Source organism: Heterodontus francisci, chromosome 10 (assembly GCF_036365525.1).
Source record: "Heterodontus francisci isolate sHetFra1 chromosome 10, sHetFra1.hap1, whole genome shotgun sequence".
Lineage (NCBI taxonomy): Eukaryota > Metazoa > Chordata > Chondrichthyes > Heterodontiformes > Heterodontidae > Heterodontus > Heterodontus francisci.
In genome coordinates, this window is record NC_090380.1 from 100,523,258 (window position 1) to 100,543,901 (window position 20,644).

Here is a 20,644-nt window from a genome sequence, read left to right on the forward strand (position 1 = left end):
ATTTTAAAACAATTGCATGCTACAATGGGGGCAAGACTGAAGGGCATTTCTGTATGGATGAACTAATAAGGGCCAAATGGTCTTCCATATCTGTAATTATCTTCTGATCTTGTGAAATAGCATTAATTGGAAAGAAGATTCAGCTTCAAGTCAAGAAACCCTCAAAACAACACTTTGGGGGAAATATTATGCTCTCCCCACATTGGATTTGGAGGCAGGGAGAGCATATAATCGGGAAGGATGGTGGTGGCGGGGCTGAGGGGGGGACCCTGCCACCTTCCTGCTTCCACCCAAATTAGGTCCGGGGTGGGAAGGCCTGTGAACGGCCTAATTGGCACATAACGCGGCGGGCCTTCCCCAGAGGAGACAACATGGGGTTGTCGCTGGCGCTTTTCCTGGTGGTTGAGACCCCTGTTGCCGGAATAAAATCTGGCCTTTATTTTTTAAAGGCCCCTCTACTCTACCAACGTGATTGAACCTCCATCCGCAGAAAAGCATCATTTATTGCATCAGTACAAATATTTTCAATACCAGGCTTGGTATTCATGGACTGGATCCATAAGAGATTTTAGAAACAGGAAAAAGCCATTTGATATAGAAAGCCCCTTGTCTTTGAATAGGTAAACACCTATCCACCATGGCCATCAATCACCTTCTCTATTCAGGAAAACATTTAATTGTCTTCTGAATCCATCTACGCTCTCCACTTTATGCCTGCCCTGTTAATCATCCCACAATTCTTTTACTGATTGACTGGAAAAGTTCTGCCTGATTTACTAGTAAATAGCATACTCCTTCTCAGTTCGAAATTCAACATTTTTAACTTGTGTCCCTGGGTTAACAAGGGTATGTCATCAGAGTCCAGGATCAAATTTTATTGTTTGAAATATCCCCAGTTACAGTTCCCCGTATGAACATATGTCTATTATTGCCATTTAATTGGCCTTTATGTGTATTCCATTGTGAGTATTTTTAGCAATAACTGTGATATTCACCCTTCCCAATCCACAGCTGTGTTTAATAAAATGACACAAGTATATTTGGCATTGTGATCTTCCATTCAGCTCAGCTGCACTTCAAGCAGAATTGAAAGACAGAAGCACTTTTTTAAAGTGATGTGATGGAATAAAAGCTAATGCATATAAATTTCACATTTATCTCGCCTTTAACATGTCCTATAGCATTTCTGCAATTGTATTTATTGTTTCCTTTTGTCACATGCAGAAAACGTGGCCAAAGCAATACAGACAGAAGAATGTCTTTCTCCCATCAGTTCCTTTTCTCCTCATAATGTTCTTCCAAATTTAGAGAAGAAGACAATCCATAGTCAGGTAAATTTCCATTGATTTTCTGTTTCACCCACACTTCAGATATATTGTGGCCTGTGGTTTGTCTTATTGACTACGACAAAATGTATTTTCATAATTGTTACATTAAAGACCATAAATCTAAAGAATCACTTATTATTTGCAATAAATATGGATGATTCTATTGTAGATCATTAGTGCTCACAGTGTTGGTTAAGTTGATAAGTTCACTTTGGGTGTGCAACTGAGCTATAAACAACAGGAAGGACCCTGGTTTGTGCTGAGTTAGTTGACCTTAGTCAGGATGACAGTGGGACCCCTATAATTGGGCTAAAGGAGGTGGGGTATGAAATCAACTGGGATTATTGCTGTTGACTCCTGCAGGAACATATGTACACGTGGGTGTACATGTGCATGGGTACCAATTGTGAATAGAATAAGCCCTTTATCCCCAACTGGCTGAATAACCCATTGCCACTCATGTTTAGGCTTATATTTGAAGACTGGGGTGAGGTATCAAAGGATACCAGATTCCCAGCATGAAACAGTGCCTTTAAGAAAGGAACTTGTTTAAGTCAAGTTAAATGATGTGGGATTGTTCGTTGTGTGTATTTTGCATTATTACATGAAAGTAAATTGTGCTGTTTGAATTAAGTGAGTCCTGCCCTAACAGCTGTTCTGTATAATAAAAGCAAAATACTGCGGATGCTGGAAATCTGAAACAAAAACAAGAAATGCTGGATTCACTCAGCAGGTCTGGCAGCATCTGTGGAAAGAGAAGCAGAGTTAACGTTTCGGGTCAGTGACCCTTCTTCGGAACTGTTCTGTATGTTCACCTTACTGTGAAGTAAAGGAGCTTAACAATTTGAATCTGGCCTCGTCTCACTAAGTGTTTGCCCAGTCCAGCTTCGATGAGATTGAAAATATACACACGCTAACGAAACAAATATCCAGGCCAGCTCACACTTAAATCTAAAAGCCAACAAAGCAGAAATAGCAAAATCTAAAAATGTTGACCAGATCAAAAGGGGCAGAGGCAGAAATGATGCGTTTAGTGGCAGAAGAAAAAACATGAGAAATAGAGAAAAAAGAAAGAGCGAAAGAGAGAGAATCCCAGCTAAAGGATTGAGAGTTTCACTCGAGAGAGCAGGAGCTTCAGCTGGAGAAAGAACCAAAGCAGCCTATACAGGGAGAAGAGCAACACAAATGGGAAGAAGAGAGGGAATGATAGCAATGCAGGTTGCAGGAAGAGAAGAAGCAATACAAATGCGAGATCAATGAGGAGAAAGAGTGCCAGTGTGAGATAGAAGAGAGGAAGCAACTGTGCCAACATGATCCCAAAGGAAAGGGTCACCATTTTATTAAACCAATTCTTATTACAAATTTTAAAGAAGGGGATAAATTGAATAGTGAGCTAGAGAGAAAAATGAATGGGCCAGCTGACTCATGACATTACTAAGCAGAAAAGCACTATCACGTCAATTCTGCTGATAGTATGGACTCTGATATTATAAAGTGTGCTATTTTCAGGGCTTATGATTTAATGTTTCACAGTCAAGCCTAATCTTGTCTTCACCACACACATGCAATTTTCAGACTAGATCATTGGATAGAAAACTGAAGTTGGGAATTCTGTTAAATGTTCCTGTCCTTCACCTGAGCGACACTGAAGCAAACTGTAGTGTCCCCTACAATTACCACCAGTTGAGGTCTGCTAACTTTTGCAAACCAGTGATGGAATTGCGAATCTTCCTGGTCTGCATTTGTCCACTGAGCCGTCAGGCAACCCTTACTCATGGTGTTTTTTTTTCATTTTCATTGCAATGCTTGTATAGGCTTACACTGAATAAAATGCTTCAGTGCGGAGATTGTTGTGTTTTGTACTTTGATTTTTGCTTTCTCTCATATGTTTAATTGAAGTGGGATCCAGAGGAGAGTGGTAACAGCTGTGTGATACCCGGTCACATGATGCAGCTCAGGCCAGAAGTAATTCCACGACAGAAGTGGTGCCACACTGCTGTTAACACACTGCCCTAGAGGCCACACTTTTCATATACAAAAGTTCTAAAATAAACTATTTTACAATGTAATAGAAGGAAACAAATAAAGCTGACGATGAAGACTACAAAGCATCAAAAAGACAACTCAGAAAGGAAGACAGTGAAATGGATTCTGAGGCATCGAGATTAAGAAAAGGTGAGCCTTTGGTTTATTTTACAGTTGAGTGGTGCTAACTCACCTAGACTGTAAGTAATCAGTCATATGAGATGGGTATGATAGGCAACTACATTTAATATTTCTTCAAAATTTGAGCTGTAAAATGCTGCACTATGGAGAGTGCTTTTTCCTAACGATCTCCACACAGGATCTCACATGCTACTGATGGTCAGGGGAGAGGAGAAGTTGAATTGAGACCAGATACTTCAGCAGGTAGGAAGATAGCAGAGGTCAGGGGTGGGATTGGGGAGACGGTAACATCAGGGTTCTCTTTGCATTCTTGGCAAAGAGCCACCATCTGAGCAATTGACCAGGAACAGTGTATAATCAGAAGAAATACTCTCTTTGGGGAGAAAAACTGCAGTAAAGATTATTAATTTGCACCTTTTGAACGGGTGACAATTAAGATCTTGTATTCTTCTTTGGCCTCCTTGTCTCGAGCGACTATGGGTAAGCGCCTGGAGGTGGTCGGTGGTTTGTGCAGCAGCGCCTGGAGTGGCTATAAAGGCCAATTCTAGAGTGATAGACTCTTCCACAGGTGCTGCAGATAAAATTGGTTGTCGGGGCTTTTACACAGTTGGCTCTCCCCTTGTGCTTTTGTCTTTTTTCCTGCCAACTGCTAAGTCTGTTCCACTCGCCACGCTTTAGCCCCGCCTTTATGGTTGCCCGCCAGCTCTAGCGATCGCTGGCAACTGACTCCCATGACTTGTGATCAATGTCACAGGACTTCATGTCGCGTTTGCAGACATCTTTAAAGCGGAGCCATGGACGGCCAGTGGGTCTGGTACCAGTGACGAGCTCGCTGTACAATGTGTCTTTGGGGATCCTGCCATCTTCCATGTGGCTCACATGGCCAAGCCATCTCAGGCGCCGCTGACTCAGTAGGGTGTATATGCTGGGAATGTTGGCCGCCTCGAGTACTTCTGTGTTGGAGATACGGTCCTGCCACCTGATGCCAAGGATTTTCCGGAGGCAGCGAAGATGGAATGAATTGAACCGTCGCTCTTGGCTGACGTACGTTGTCCAGGCCTCACTGCCGTAGAGCAAGGTACTGAGGACACAGGCTTGATACACTTGGACTTTTGTGTTCTGTGTCAGTGCGCCATTTTCCCACACTCTCTTGGCCAGTCTGGACGTAGCAGACGAAGCCTTTCCCATGCGCTTGTTTAATTCTGCATCGAGAGACAGGTTACTGGTGACAGTTGAGCCTAGGTAGGTGAATTCTTGAACCACTTCCAGAGCGTGGTCGCCGATATTGATAGATGGGGCATTTCTGACGTCCTGTCCCATGATGTTCGTTTTCTTGAGGCTGATGGTTAGGCCAAATTCATTGCAGGCAGCCACAAACCTGTCGATGAGTCTCTGCAGACACTCTTCAGTGTGAGATGGTGATCTTGTATTAGTGTAATTATTAATCACATTGGTATTTTTAGTCTTTGCTAATACTGATCATAACAATAATTAAAAACAGATGTTTTTGTGCTCTGACGTTTGCTTTCCCAATGATGAAAGTTCATCCAAAACCTCAACAATCAGAGTCTCCACAACATTGGTCAGAGGTAAGTGAAGAAAATGGGCTTTTATTTTTAAAAAGACAAATTTTTCTGTCTGGTAATCCCATGGTAATTTCATCCTAGACACTCATTACTGTTCTTCAGTACATTGCACATATTCAGCTGCTATTATTATTTTTAATCAGTTTACTGTCAGGAAGGACAAGAATTAGGTGACATAATGGCTCAGCATAACAGTCCTTCAGGTCCGGTATCTGGGCTCAACTCTGTCTCAGACTGGTGGGGTGAGGGCCTCATCTTCTTGCCTTTTGTAACTTGAATGGTATGAATACGGTCACTAGTAAACTTGGCCACGTAGCCACAAATAAAATCTTAATTTGCCACTGATTGGTAATCTTACTTTGAGGAGCCATTTGTGTATTGTGGAGAATGGAAATGTCATAGTCATGTAGTGTAGGCTGCTGTTCTGATATTGGGCAGAGGGGAGAAGGAAGAGAAGGGAGGGAGGAAAGAAAGTTCATTTGTTTGGCACCATATCACTCCTTTTGGACATCCCAAAGCAATTTAAACTGACAAACTACCTTTTGATGTGCAGTCATCATAGCTATGTGGATAAATGCCGATCAGCTGACAGAGAAGAGACATCCATGGATGGCCAGATTATGTTTTCTTTCCTTTTAGGTGGTATTGTCTGAGGGAGGAATGTCAGCCAGACCAGCTCCCTGTTCTTCAACCACAAAAGAAATAGTGCTTTGTTGACTTTGAAATGCTTTAGGATATCCTAGGGACATGGAAGATGCTATCTAAGTTTAATTCTTCCTTTCTCACCTCCACCATTGCGACAACTCTGCTTACCCCAGAACTGCTCTGAAGTATCAGGCGAGATTATGTGCTGAAATCAGTATTGGGTTTGAAGCAATAACCAACCACCTGATTTAGCTGCAAAAGTGACACTAACTGAGGCAAGAGCAGCAGGAGTTTTATTCTGCATTGTATTTGGTCCCTGCTCCAAACTCCGTTCCCTAGCTACTGACTCCATCCCTCTCCCTGGCAACCGTCTCAGATTAAACCAGTCTGTTTGCAACCTTAGTGTCACATTTGACCCCGACATGAGCTTCCAACCTCATATTCACGCCATCACTAAGACCGCCTATTTCCACCTCCGTAACATTGCCTGACCTAGCCCCGTCTCAGCTCATCTGCTGCTGAAATCCTCATGCATGCCTTCATTACCTCGAGACTTGGCTATTCCAATGCACTTCTGCCTGGTCTCCCACATCCTACCCTCTGTAAACTTGAGGTCATCCAAAACTCTGCTGCCTGTATCGTAATTCGCACCAAGTCCCTGTTTATCTGTTAATTGTGTATCAATTGTTTAATTATATGCAGGTGGAGGGTATTAATTGGGGTCATACTTGAGCATTTATAAGCAGACTCTTACTGAGATTAGTGGAGGTTTTTGAGTGAGGAGCTACAGGTTTGTAATCCTTTTACTCTGCACAATAAATGTGAACTTGAATAAAGATAGGCTCCAGCATCATCCTTCCACAACAAGCTTCCTGGAATTTAAAATTGGTAGCAGAGGATGGGTGCTTAAAGCTGAAGGTTGGAAACTAGGAATTTTTTTTTTTTTATTACATAGAAAACTAAAATCTCACGGCTATTGTGGAAAATATGGCAGAAAGCAAGTGTAACTTGTCTGCAGGGAGAGGCAGCAACATGTTTTGTAGGTAACATTCCATTTTGTGATTGATCATCTGTGATGGTTCTTTGATGGTACCTTGTACCATCTCCTTATGTCAGTCTGTCTATATCATTAACATTATCAACTAATTAGGATTATAGTTATCAGTATGGACCATGTACAGCCTTTCTCATTTAACTTAAAAGGTGTTTCTGGTACACGTTCCATTGTAACAGGGAGGTTCACTTAAGGGAATTTAAGTGAGTCTTGAAAACTAACCATTTATTCAATCTTTAATTTGAAGAGGTATAATGTAATAATTATATCTAAATACTACCTAATTAAGCCTATTAAACCTATATTTCATCACATTAGGACCCCTGCTTTTCTTGATATATATTAATGACCTAGATTTAGGTGTACAGGGCACATTTTCAAAATTTGCAGATGACACAGAACTTGGAAGTGCTGTGAACTGTGAGGAGGATAGAGATAAACTTCAAAAGGGCTTAGGCAGGCTGGTGGAATGCCGGACAATGCTAATGCCCTGGGGAAACGGGTTCAAATTCCAACATGGCAGCTGGTGGAATTTAAATTCAAATTAATTAATAAATTCAATTAATTAATATTAAAAAAACCCTGATTTGAAAGTCAGTCTCTAATCGTGCCATGAAACAATCATCGATTGTTGTAAAAACCCATCTGGTTCACTAATGCTCTTTAGGGCAAGAAAACCTCCATCCTTACCTGGTCTGGCCTACATGTGACTCCAGACCTATGGCAATATGTTTGACTCTTAACTGCCTTCTGAAATGGCCTAGCAAGCCACTCAGTTGTCAAGAGCAATTAGGCTTCAGCAACAAATGCTGGCCTTGCCACTGATGCGCATATCCCATGAAAGAATTTAAAAAAACAAATGGCAGATGAAATTTAATGCAATAAAGTATGAAGGGATTCATTTTGTTAGGGAGAACAAGGAGAGGTAATATAAATTAGAGTATAATTCTAAAGGGGATGCAGGAGCAGAGGGACCTGGGAGTATTTGTGCACAAATTATTTAAGGTTGTAGGGCAAGTTGAGAAAGCAGTTATTAAAGAATATGGGATCCTGGGCTTTATAAATAGGGGCATAGACTACAAAAGCAAGGAAGTCATGATAAACCTGTATAAACTGCTGGTTCTGGGCATTCTGGGCACCACACTTTCAGAAGGATGTTAAAGCTTTTGAGAGGATGCAGAAAAGATTCATGAGAATGGTTCCAGGGATGAGGATCTTCCGTGATGTGGTTAGGTTGTAGAAGCGAGGGCTGTTCATGAGGAATCTGGACAAGCGTAGATAGGGAGAAGGATCCAGAACCAGAAGACACCAATTTAAATTAATTGGCAAAAGAACCAGAGGCGACATGACAAAAAACTTTTTTATGCAGCCAACGTTTAGGATCTGGAATGCACTGCCTGAGGGTGTGGTGGAGGCAGATCCAATCGAGGCCTTCAAAAGATAATTGGATAATTATCTGAAGAGAAAAAATTTGCAGGTCTATGGGGAAAAGGCGGGGGAGTGGGACTAGGTGAGTTGCTCTTGCAGAGTCTCAGCACGGACACAACAGGCCATAACTATGATATGATTCTATGAACAAATATTTGGCCAAACAGTAAGAAGTCAAAGAAAATAGTTTAGTTTTATGTGTTCATGGAGGAAAATCATGCTACAGCACAAATTACTCTGCCTGAAGTAAGTTAGGGTGAGGCATATTCATTGGAGCATCTTTGTTACTCTGAGTGTCAGCACTGAAAATGCTGCATGGATGAAGATTGTCGGACGGTATGCTTTTGATTACAATTTGAGAGAAAGCTTTCTTCTTGGCTGACATGGATTATCTGGAAAACCTTATTTGCACCAGGATTAATGTGGCTTTTGGTGATAAAACTCTATTTTGTTCAAAGACTTAGGTAAACTCAGCATTCTCCAATCAATTGTGCGCAATTGAATGAAACCGGACGGACCACCCAGCATCGGCCTAGGCACTGGAAACAACAACGGCAAACCCAGCCTGTCGACCCTGCAAAGTCCTCCTTACTAACATCTGGGGGTGTGTGCCAAAGTTGGGAGAGCTGTCCCACAGACTAGTCAACCAGCAGCCTGACATAGTAGTACTCACGGAATCATACCTTACAGACAATGTCCCAGACACTGCCATCACAATCCCTGGTTATGTCCTGTCCCACCGACAGGACAGACCCACCAGAGGTGGTGGCACAGTGGTATACAGCCGGGAGGGAGTTCCCTGGGAGTCCTCAACATCGACTCTGGACCCCATGAAGTCTTATGGCATCAGGTCAAACATGAGCAAGGAAACCTCCTGCTGATTACCACCTACCGCCCTCCCTCAGCTGATGATGAGTCAGTACTGCTCCATGTTGAACAGCACTTGGAGGAAGCACTGAGGATGGCGAGGGCATAGAATGTACTCTGGGTGGGGGACTTCAATGTCCATCAGCAATAGTGGCTCGGTAGCACCACGACTGGCCAACCGGACGAGTCCTAAAGGACGTAGCTGCTAGACTGGGTCTGCGGCAGGTGGTGAGGGAACCAACAAGAGGGAAAAACATACTTGACCTCATCCTCACCAATCTGCCTGCCGCAGATGCATCTGTCCATGTCAGTATTGGTAGGAGTGACCACCGCACAGTCCTTGTAGAGACGAAATCCCGCCTTCACATTGAGGATACCGTCCATCGTGTTGTGTGGCACTATCACCGTGCTAAATGAGATAGATTTCGAACAGATCTAGCAATGCAAAACTGGGCATCCATGAGACGCTGTGGGCCATCAACAGCAGCAGAATTGTACTCATCCACAATCTGCAAACTCATGGCCCGGCATATCCCCCACTCTACCATTACCATCAAGTTGGGAGATCAACCCTGGTTCAATGAAGAGTGCAGGAGGGCATGCCAGGAGCAGCACCAGAAATACCTCAAAAAGCTACAAGCCAGGACTAATTGCATGCCAAACAATGTAAGCAGCATGCGATAGACAGAGCTAAGCGATCCCATAACCAACAGATCAGATCTAAGCTCTGCAGTCCTGCCACATCCAGTCGTGAATGGTGGTGGACAATTAAAAAACTAACTGGAGGAGGTGGCTCCACAAATATCCCCATCTTCAATGATGGGGGAGCCCAGCACACCAATGCAAAAGATAAGGCTGAAGCATTTGCAACTATCTTCAGCCAGAAGTGCCAAGTCAATGATCCATCTCGGCCTCCTCCTGAAGTCCCGAGCATCACAGATGCCAGTCTTCAGCCAATTTGATTCACTCCACGTGATAGCAAGGAATGACTGAAGGCACTGGACATTGCAAAAGCTATGGGCCCTGACAACATTCTGGCAATAGTACTGAAGACCTATGCTCCAGAACTTGCCACACCCCTAACCAAGCTACAACACTGGTATCTACCCGGCAATGTGGAAAATTGCCCAGGTATGCCCTGTACACAAAAAGCAGGACAAATCCAACCCGGCCAATTACCGCCCTATCAGCCTACTCTCAATCATCAGTAAAGTGATGGAAGGTGTCATCAACAGTGCTATCAAGCAGCACTTGCTTAGCAATAACCTGCTCAGTGATGCTCAGTTTGGGTTCCGCCAGGGTCACTCAGCTCCTGACCTCATTACAGCCTTGGTTCAAACATGGACAAAAGAGCTGAAATCAAGAGGTGAGGTGAGAGTGACTGCCCTTGACATTATGGTAGCATTTGACTGAGTATGGCATCAAGGAGCCCTAGCAAAACTGAAGTCAATGGGAATTACGGGGAAAACTCTTTGCTGGTTGGAGTTACACCTCACGCAAATGAAGATGGTTGTGGTTGTTGGATGTCAATCATGTCAACTCCAGGCCATCACTGCAGGAGTTCCTCAGGGTAGTGAATTAGGCCCAACCATCTTCTGCTGCTTCATCAATGACCTTCCTTCAATCATAACGTCAGAATTGGGGATGTTTGCTGATGATTCGTGACTCCTCAGATATTGAAGCAGAATGTGTAGAAATGCAGCAAGACCTGGACAATACCCAAGCTTGGGCTGATTAGTGGCAAGTAACATTCACGTCACACAAGTGCCAGGCAATGACCATCTCCAACAAGAGAGAATCTAACCATCTCCCCTTGACATTCAATGGCATTGACATCACTGAATCCCCCACTGTCAACAACCTGGGGGTTACCATTGACCAGAAACTGAACTGGAGTAGCCATATAAATACCGTGGCTAAAAGAGCAGGTCAGAGGCTAAGAATCCTGCAGGTAAGTAGCTCACCTCCTGACTCCCCAAAACCTGTCCACCATCTACAAGGCACAAGTCAGGAGTCTGATGGAATACTCTCCACTTTCCTGGATGGGTGCAGCTCCAACAACACTGAAGAAACTCAACACCATCCAGAACAAAGCAGCACACTTGATTGGCACCCCATCCACGAACATTCACTCCCTCCACCACCGACGCACAGTGGCAGTAGTGTGTACCATCTACAAGATGCACTGCAGCAACGCACCAAGGCTCCTTAGACAGCACCTTCCAAACCTGCGACCTTTACCACCTAGAAGGATGAGGGCAGCAAATGGTTGGGAGCACAACCGCCTGCAAGTTCCCCTCCAAGTCACTTGGAACTATATCGCCGTTCCTTCACTGTCGCTGGGTCAAAATCCTGTAACTCCCTTCCTAACAGCACTGTATGTGTACCTACTCCACATGGACTGCAGCAGTTCAAGAAGGCAGCTCACCACCACCTTCTCAAGGGCAATTAGGGATGGGCAATAAATGCTGGCCTAGCCAGTGACGCCCACATCCTATGAATGAATTAAAAATGTACCAGCAGTGGCCAGCACTCCCGGTGGCGCTGCCAATACTACTGAGCTGTCAGCCCTCTGATTGGCCAGCATCTCTTGGGGGCGGGATCCCTGTTCCTATTAAGTGTTTAAAGGAACGGGGATCCTGCCTCCTTCAACTTTGACCCCAAAAGACTGGAGGATAAAAATGCAGAGGCGGGGCTCCTCCCCGACATTTTGGCCAAGAGCCCCGCCTCCGGCACAAAATCCAGCTCAATGTGCCCAGGACTGTGCTTACATGAGTAAACGTAAAATAATATCAATGTTTCAAATGCTGTGAGTCTGATGGAACACACAGGTTCTTCTTTAACTCGATGTTTTTTAAAGGAAAAACTCTTCCAATAGCTCTGTGAGTAAATGCACTTGGCTGTCCACACTGATTCGCAAGCTATTTGGTCATTGTCAAATCAAGTGAAATGGAAGATAATAACAACATCCAGGGTTCCTTCTCCTGATTACCTTTCAGTAACCTCTACTGGAAGGTTCCTGTGAATGTTAGGTGAGAAGATGAATGGTTCAGCTCTGATGCTCTTCACGATTTAATATCCTGAACTCACATTAGAGGTGTGGCGATTTTGGTGAAACAGTGAAGGGATTCCAACACGTGGGACACCATAACTGGAAACTGAGTCAGCACCTGCAGGAGAGGAAGAGAAAACATTAGCAAACAAAAGTTTCAAAAGAAATTTGTAAAAATAGATGATATAATGATGCAACTCGGGGACAGTGAAATGCACTTAAGAAAGGTTCCGTTTATGTCTCCATGGTGGCAGAATTTGAGGCATCAACCACAGAGAGTCTCAAAAGGATATTGGATAATTATCTGAAGAGAAAAGATTTGCAGGGCTACGGGGTAAAGACGGGGAGTGGGACTAGCTGAGTTGCTCTTGCAGAGAGCCGGCACAGACACAAAGGGCCGAATGTCCTCCTTCTGTGCCGTAATCAATCTATGATTCTGTATTACTCTGGACATGATGCAGGGACACTAGGCTTAGTATATTCACTTGATGTTAGAAAAACTGACATCCAAGAAGAGCCCCCATTTATCAAATTATTAAAAAAATTAAGTTTAGTCTGTACATGTGAATGAGCTAGACAACCACAAGAGCCACTTTTATTGATTAGACCAATACGGGCAGACAATCTTAATACCTTCATGTAAAAAGCCTAAACAGGCATAAAACAGACAGAGGAGTAATGCACAAAGAGAAAGGATTCATTCAGAGTTAAAAAAAAGAACTATTAGGACACAGGGAAAGGATGGTCCCGCTACGAAGCACTGGAAACATGTATTACTTTATATTAGTTATATCAAACGCGAGAGCAGATGGTACTATAGAACAGCTTGAAATGACTGATTATTTTTAGTAATACATACAAAAGCACATAACACATTATCAATATTTCATTTTCTGTTGCCTTGTACAAGAGAGAGGAAGTAATTTGATCCCAGCAATCTAATTTTATGCCCTGGTCCAAACTGGTAATTCTGGTATTAATTCAAATTCCCACCCCAAATTTAAATATTATTTTCCTCAACTTCGCCCATCAACTTCTAAGCATGACTGGGGGTTATAAATAACCCTAGGGCTTGAACAGACAAGTTTTTTTAAATATCCAAATTACTATTTCAGACAAGTTGTTTTTCTTCTACGTGCATAATGTTCAACTCTTCATCTTGAGCAGCCAAGAACAGCGACCTGCACTTTTTCTCACACTACCTTGTAACAAGAGCTAAAAAGAGCTTAAAAGAAAGACTTTCATTTATATAGCATCTTTCATGATCTCAAGACATCCCAAAGCTCTTTACAGCCAATGAAGCACTTTTGAAGTGCAGTCGCTATTGCAAGGTAGGCAACACGGCAGCCAATCTGCGTACAGCAAGATCCTACAAACAGCAATGTGATCAGAAACAGATAAACTGTTTTAGGTGGCGGAGGGATAAATGTTAACTAAGACACTGGAGAGAGCTCCGCTGCTCTTTGAAATAGTGCCTTGGCATTGTTTAAGCCCACTTGAGAGGGAAGGGAGGGCCTTGGTTTAATGTCTCATTTATAGAGATCATTATCAATCTGTTGCTAAATTTGAAAATTATGTGAAGTCATCTCAAGACTTAATGAAATTTTACATCATTGCCATGTTTTAATTTTTTTTTACCTAGTTGGCCCAGAGGGGATTTTTGATTAATTTAAATTATCGAGGAGGAGGAGGGTGTCATGGGGTTATCTAAATATGAGCCATCAATATATCTTTGTAGTTAAGAATTCTCAACAAATGCTATGGTAATTTTTTACAGTGCATTACTATGTCACATCTCACAAGATATCTGGCATTCAACATGCAGATACCTGTTTAATGCTGAAGGGAATTGTTGTCTAATTTTGAAGTCAGGCTGCAGATTACTACGAATCTTCCAAAAGTGTGCACAGTAATCAATTTGTGTAATTAGAAGGTGTATAACTGAAAATAAAAGTTTTTGTTAAATGAAAAAGTAATGTCTCAACTGCTGTTTAGTTTGTTAATGTCAGGAACCAATAATAATCTAATACAATTCACTTTTCAATCCAGACGTCTGTCGTTACTTTCATGTTCCTGTCTGCCTAAGACGGGAAGTTGAAAGTTATTGATGTAGGAAAACAATCTTGCCTGATATAATTAAAAGCAAAATACTGCGGATGCTGGAAATCTGAAATAAAAACAAGAAATGTTGGAAATACTGATATAATAATTGAGACATAAAGAAACTTTCAATATCTCATCATTTTTTTGTCATATTTGACCGAGATGAGCTTCCGACCCCATATCTGCTCCATCTCCTAAGACTGTCTATTTCCACCTCTGTAACATTGCTCGTCACTGTCCCTGCCTACCTCATCTGCTGCTGACACCCTCAACAAACCTTTGTTACTTATTAAACTTGATTATTCCAAAGCTCTCCTGGCAGGGCTCCATAAACTTGAGCTCATCCAAAACTCTGCTGCTCATATCGTAACTCTAACCAAGTTCTGTTCACCCATCACCCCTGTACTCACTGACCTACGTTGGTAATGCCTCGGTTTTAAACTTATCCTTGCATTCAATCCGTCCATGGCCTTACTCCTCCCTATCTCTGTAATTTCCTCCAGCCGCACAACCCTCGGATATATCTTCATTCCCCCAATTCTGAACTTTTGCACACCCCTGACTCCCTTTGCCCCACAGTTGGCAACCATGTCTTTAGCTGCCGAGGCCCTGAGCTCTGGAATTCCCTCTCTAAACTTTTCCACCTCTCTCTCTTTTAAGGCGCTCCAAAAACCTACCTCTTCAACCAAACGTTTGGTCATGTGTCCTAATATCTCCTTATGGTAATAATTGCAGTAAAACACAAAGCATTTGTCCAGAGAGAATAATGAACAGCTCTGTCCAAAAGCAAAAACATGAAAATCAAGTTTCAGACAGGCACATGGTAAAAGAAAAGCGATCAAAATAGGGGTCTTGGTCTGAAATTGTTGAACTCAATGTTGAGTCCAGAAGGCTGTAGAGTGCCTAATCAGAAGGTGAAGTTCTGTTCCTCGAGTTTGCGTTGAACTTCACTGGAACACTGCAGCAGGCTCAGGACAGAACTTTGGGCATAAGAGCCAAGTGGTGAATTAAAATGGCCGGCAACCAGAAGCTCGGGGTCATGCTTGTGGACAGAGCGGAGATGTTCTGCAAAGTGGTCACCTAATCTGCGTTTGGTCTCCCCAATGTAGAGGGGACCGCATTGTGAGTGGCAAATACTAAATTGAAAGAAGTGAAAGTAAATCATTGCTTCACCTGGAAGGAGTATTTGGGGCCTTGGATGGTAAGGAGAGAGGATGTAAAAGGGCAGGTGTTTCATCTCCTGTAATTGCATGGGAAGGTGCCGTGGGAAAGGGATGAGGCGTCAGGGGTGATGGAGGAGTGGACCAGGGTGTCGCAGAGGGAATGATCCCTTCGGAATGCTGAGAGGGGAGGGGAACATGTGTTTGGTGATGGCATCATGCGGGAGGAGGCAGAAATAGCGGAGAATGACCGTGGAGGCTGGTGGGTGGAAAGTGAGAATAAGGGGAACCCTGTTGCGGTCTTGGGAGGGAGGAGAAGGGGTGGGAGCAGAAATGCGAGAAATGGGTCAGACAAGTTCGAGGGCCCTGTCAGTCACAGTGGGGATGTGGGGGGGGGTGGGGGGGGTGGGGGTGGAAATTCTCGGGTGAGGAAAAGGGCAACATATCAGAAGCGCTGTTGTGGAAGGTTGCATCATCAGAACAGTTGCAACGGAGACGGAGAAACTGGGAAAATGGAATGGAGTCTTTACAGGAAGAAGAGTGTAGTCGAGGTAGCTGTGGGGTCAGTGGGCTTTTACTGAATATTAGTAGACAGCCTATCCCCAGAAATTGAGACAGAGAAGTCGAGGAAGGGGAGGGAAGTGTCGGAGATGGACAATGTGAAGGTAAGAGAAGGGTGGAAATTGGAAGCAAATTTGATGAAGTTTTCCAGTTCAGGGCGAGAGCAGGAATCGGCACCGATACAGTCATCTGTGTACTGGAAGAAGAGTTGGGGAAGGGGGCCTCAGTAGGACTGGAACAAGGAATGTTCAATGTACCCCGCAAAAAGACAGGCATAACTAGGACCCATGCGGGTACCCATAGCAAAACCTTTTATTTGGAGGAAGTGAGTGGAGTTGAAAGAGAAGTTGTTCAATGTAAGAACAAGTTCAGCCAGTCGGAGTGCTGGTGGATGGAGCCTGGTTGGGCCTCTGATCAAGGAAGAAATGGAAAGCTCTCAGACTGTCCTGGTGGGGGATGGAGGTGTGGAGAGATTGGACGTCAATAGTAAAGAGGAGGCAGTTAGGGCCAGGCAACTGTAAATTGTTGGAGTGACTTAGAGTGTCAGAAGAGTCATCAATGTAGGTGGGAGGAGACTGGACAAGGGGAGAAAAAATAGAGTCAAGATAGAAATAAGTTCAGTGGGGCAGGAACAGGCTGAAACAATGGGTCTACCAGGACAGTCCTGTTTGTGGGTTTTTGGGAAAGAGGTAGTAGTGGGCTGTCCGAGGTTGCGGGACTATGAGGTGGAAAGCTGTAGAGGGAAGATCTCCAGAGGAGATGAGATCAGTGACAGTCTTGTAGACAGTAGCTTGATGTTCAGTGGTGGGGTCATGATCCAGGGGAAGGTAGGAAGAAGTGTCTGAGAGTTGGTGCTCAGCCTATGCAAGGTAGAGGTCAGTACGCGAGCCAACAACAGCAACACCCTTGTCAGCGGGTTTGATCACAATGTCGGGGTTAGACCTGAGAGAACGGAGTGCAGCAAGTTTAGAGAGAGATAGGTTAGAATGAGTGAGGGGAGCAGAGAAATTAACACAGCCGATGGGAACTGGTGGCGTGACAATGAAAAGATCCAGAGAAGGTAAGAGGCCAGAGGGAGGGGTCTAGCTGGAGGGAGAATACTGAAGGCGGGTGAGTGGGTCCACTGATCGGGGGAGGAATTCTGCCCAAAGAAGTGAGCCTGGAGATGAAGGCGACAGAAGAGCTCAATGTCATGGTGAGTGGAATATTCATTGAGGTGGAGCGTAAGGGGATAAAACGGAATCCTTTATTAAGTACAGATCGTTCAGCATCAGGGATAGGAAGGTCAGAAGGTATTGAATACACGGCAAGGGGTCAGATTAGGAGAAGGGATGGGGTCAGAGGGAAGTGAAGGGGAAGAAAGATCTGGAGTGGGGTTGGTACCCATGAGTTGTTGAAGCCTGTTCCTGCCTCACTGAACTTATTCCTATCTTGACTCTATTTTTTCCTTCCTTTCACCATCCTAGGCCCCAAACACACCTTCCAGGTGAAGCAGCAATTTACTTGTACTTCTCTCAATTTAGTATACTGTATTCGCTGCTCACAATGCAGTCGCCTCTACATTGGGGAGACCAAACACAGATTAGGTGACCGCTTTGCAGAACACCTCTGCTCAGTGTGCAAGCATGACCCCGAGATTCCGGTTACTTTGCCATTTTAATTCCCCACCTGGTCCCATTCCTTCATTTCTGTCCTTGGCCTGCTGCAATGTTCCAGTGAACATCAACGCAAACTCGAGGAACAGCATCTCATTTACCAATTAGGCACTCTACAGCCTTCTGGACTCAACATTGAGTTCAATAATTTCAGGGCATGACTGGCCATTTTTATTATTTTATTCTATTGTATTTTATTTTTAAATCATGTGCCTGCCTTAAACTTGTTTTTTTTTTTAACGTTTATGCTTTTGGACAGAGCTGTTCATTATTCTGTCATTAACACTCTCTCTGGACTAATGCTTTGTCTTTCACCACAACCATTAGCACTCCCTTTGTCTTTGTCCCATGACATCTCTGTCATTTAATCTCTCCTGCCCTCTGCCCTATCACACACCTTCCTTTTTGTTCTCTTCACCTCCACCCCCGCTTCACTTGCTTAAAACTTATTACATTTCTAACCTTTGCCAGTTCTGATGAAAGGTCACAGACCTTGAACAGAGGCCCAACCAGTCCCCATCCACCACCACCCTCCTCTGCCTGGCTGAACTTATTCTCACATTGAAGAATTTCTCCTTCAACTCCACTCCCTTCCTTCAAATAAAAGGTGTTGCTATGGGTACCTGCCGGAGTCCTAGTTATGCCTATATTTTTGTGGGCTTAACTCTGTTTCTTTCTCCACAGATGTTGCCAGACCTGCTGAGTATTTTCAGCACATTCTGTTTTTATTTCTATTTTTTCTCCCCTTGTCCAGTCTCTTCCCACCTACATCCGTGACTCTTCTGACGCCCTACTTCATTTCAACAATTTCCAATTTCCTGGCCCTAACTGCCTCCTCTTCATTATGAACGTCCAATCTCTCTACACCTCCATCCCCCATCAGGACAGTCTGAGGGCTCTCCGCTTCTTCCTTGAACAGAGACCCAACCAATCCCCATCCACCACCACCCTCCTCCGTCTGGCTGAACTTGTTCTCACATTGAATAACTTCTCCTTCAACTTGACTCACTTCCTCCAAATAAAAGTTGTCACTATGGGTACCCACATGGGTCCTAGTTATGCCTGTCTTGTTGTGAGGTATGTTGAACATTCCTTGTTCCAGTCTCACTCAGGCTCCCTCCCCTAACTCTTTTTCCAGTACATAGATGACTGTATAGGTGCTGTTTCCTGCTGTCACCCAGAACTGGAAAATTTCATCAACTTTGCTTCCAATTTCCACCCTTCTCTTACCCTTCACACTTCCCTTCCTCATCTTCTCTGTCTCCATTTCTGGGGATAGGTTATCTATTAATGTTCATTATAAGCCCACTGACTCCCACAGCTATCTTGACTACACTTACTCACACTTTGCCTCCTGTAAGGACTCCATTCCAGTCTCCCAGTTTCCATCTCCGCCACACCTGTTCTCATGATGCAACTTTCCATAACAGTACCTCTGATATGCCGTCCATTTTCTTCAACCGAAGATTCCCCCCTGTGGTTGACAAGACCCTCAACTGTGTCCGACCCATTTCCCGCACTTCTGCCTTCACCTCTCCCCCGCCCTCCCAGAACCATGATAGGGTTCCCCTTGTTCTCACTTCCCACCCCCACCAGCCTCCCCATCCAAAGGATCATCCTCCAGCATGATACCATCACCATACACATGTTCCCTTCCCCTCCCCGTCAGCATTCTGAAGGGACCGTTCCCTCCGTGACACCCTAGTCAACTCCTCCATTACCACCAACACCTCATCCCCTTCCCACGGCATCTTCCCATGCAATTACAGGAAATGTAACACCTGCCCTTTTACCTCCTCTCTACTCACCATCCAAAGTCCCAAACACTCCTTCCAGGTGAAGCAGCAATTTACTTATACTTCTTTCAATTTAGTATACTGTATTCACTGCTCACAATGTGGTCTACTCTACAATGGGGGAGATGGTGGCATAGTGGTAATGTCACTGGATTAGTAATGCAGAGGTGTGGGTGAATGTTCTGGGGGCTTGGGTTCAAATCCCACCATGTCTGCTGGTGGAATTTAAATTCAATTAATTAATAGAAATCTAGAATTGAAAGTTAGCTTCATGGTAGACTATTATCAATTGTCATAAAACCTGTTTGGTTCACTAATGCCCTTTAGGGAAGGAAATCTACCATCCTTACCTGGTCTGGCCTACATGTAACTCTAGATGCACAGCAATGTGGTTGACAACTGCCCTTTGAAATGGTGCAGCAAGCCACTCAGTTCAAGGTCAATTGTGGATGGGCAACAAATGCTGGCATTGCCAGTGATCCCCACATCCCATGAAAGAAAACATTGGGGAGAGCAAATGCAGATCAGGTGACTGTGTTACAGAACAGCTCTGCTCAGTCTGCAAGTATGACCCTGAGCTTCTGGTTGCTTGCCACTTTAATTCACCACCTTGCTCTGATGCATGTATTTCTGTCCTTGGATTGCTGCAGTGTTTCAATGCAAGCTCGACGAACAGCACCTCATCTTCCAGTTAGGCCCTTTACAGCCTTCTGGCCTCAACATTGAGTTCAATAATTTCAGACCAAGACTGCCATTTTGATTGTTTATTTTTTTAACTACGTGCCTCTCTTAAACTTGTTTTTCAGGTTTTTGCTTTGTGACAGAGCTGTTCATTATTCTTCCATTAACGCTCTCTCTAGACAAATGCTTTGTCTTTTACTACAACTATTACCACTCCCTTTGCCTTATGTTCCATGACATCTTTTGTCATTTACTCCCTCCCACCCTCTACCCTATCACAGACCTTCCCTTTTGTTCTTCCTACTCCTCCCTCCTTTCAATGGCATAAAACCCATCACATTTCTACCTTCCTTCAGTTCTGAAGAGTCATATCTGACTTGAAACATTAACTCTGTTTCTCTCTCCACAGGTGCTGCCAGACTTGCTGAGTATTTCCAGCACTTTCTGTTTTTATTTCAAATTTCCAGCATCGGCAGTATTTTACTTCTATTTTAGGTGCCTGACGAGTATATTTTATTTGGATAAAAGCAAAATACTGAATTCTGAAGAAGGGTCACTGACC

General features: G+C 43.9%; 1 protein-coding gene across 2 annotated transcripts in view; it reads left to right on the top strand.

Annotated features, from left to right (window-relative positions):
* The window catches only part of LOC137374258 (lebercilin-like protein), an 85,471-nt gene that overhangs the window by 47,334 nt on the left and 17,493 nt on the right, over nucleotides 1-20,644 (top strand). Inside the window, exons 5-6 of one of the 2 annotated variants that reach the window (XM_068040046.1) lie at nucleotides 1,225-1,331; nucleotides 3,401-3,503. In XM_068040046.1, coding sequence (XP_067896147.1) covers nucleotides 1,225-1,331; nucleotides 3,401-3,503 — 210 coding nt within the window. Of the gene's footprint in view, nucleotides 1-1,224; nucleotides 1,332-3,400; nucleotides 3,504-20,644 lie in introns of those variants that run through there. The other variant, XM_068040047.1, reaches the window with a different exon arrangement.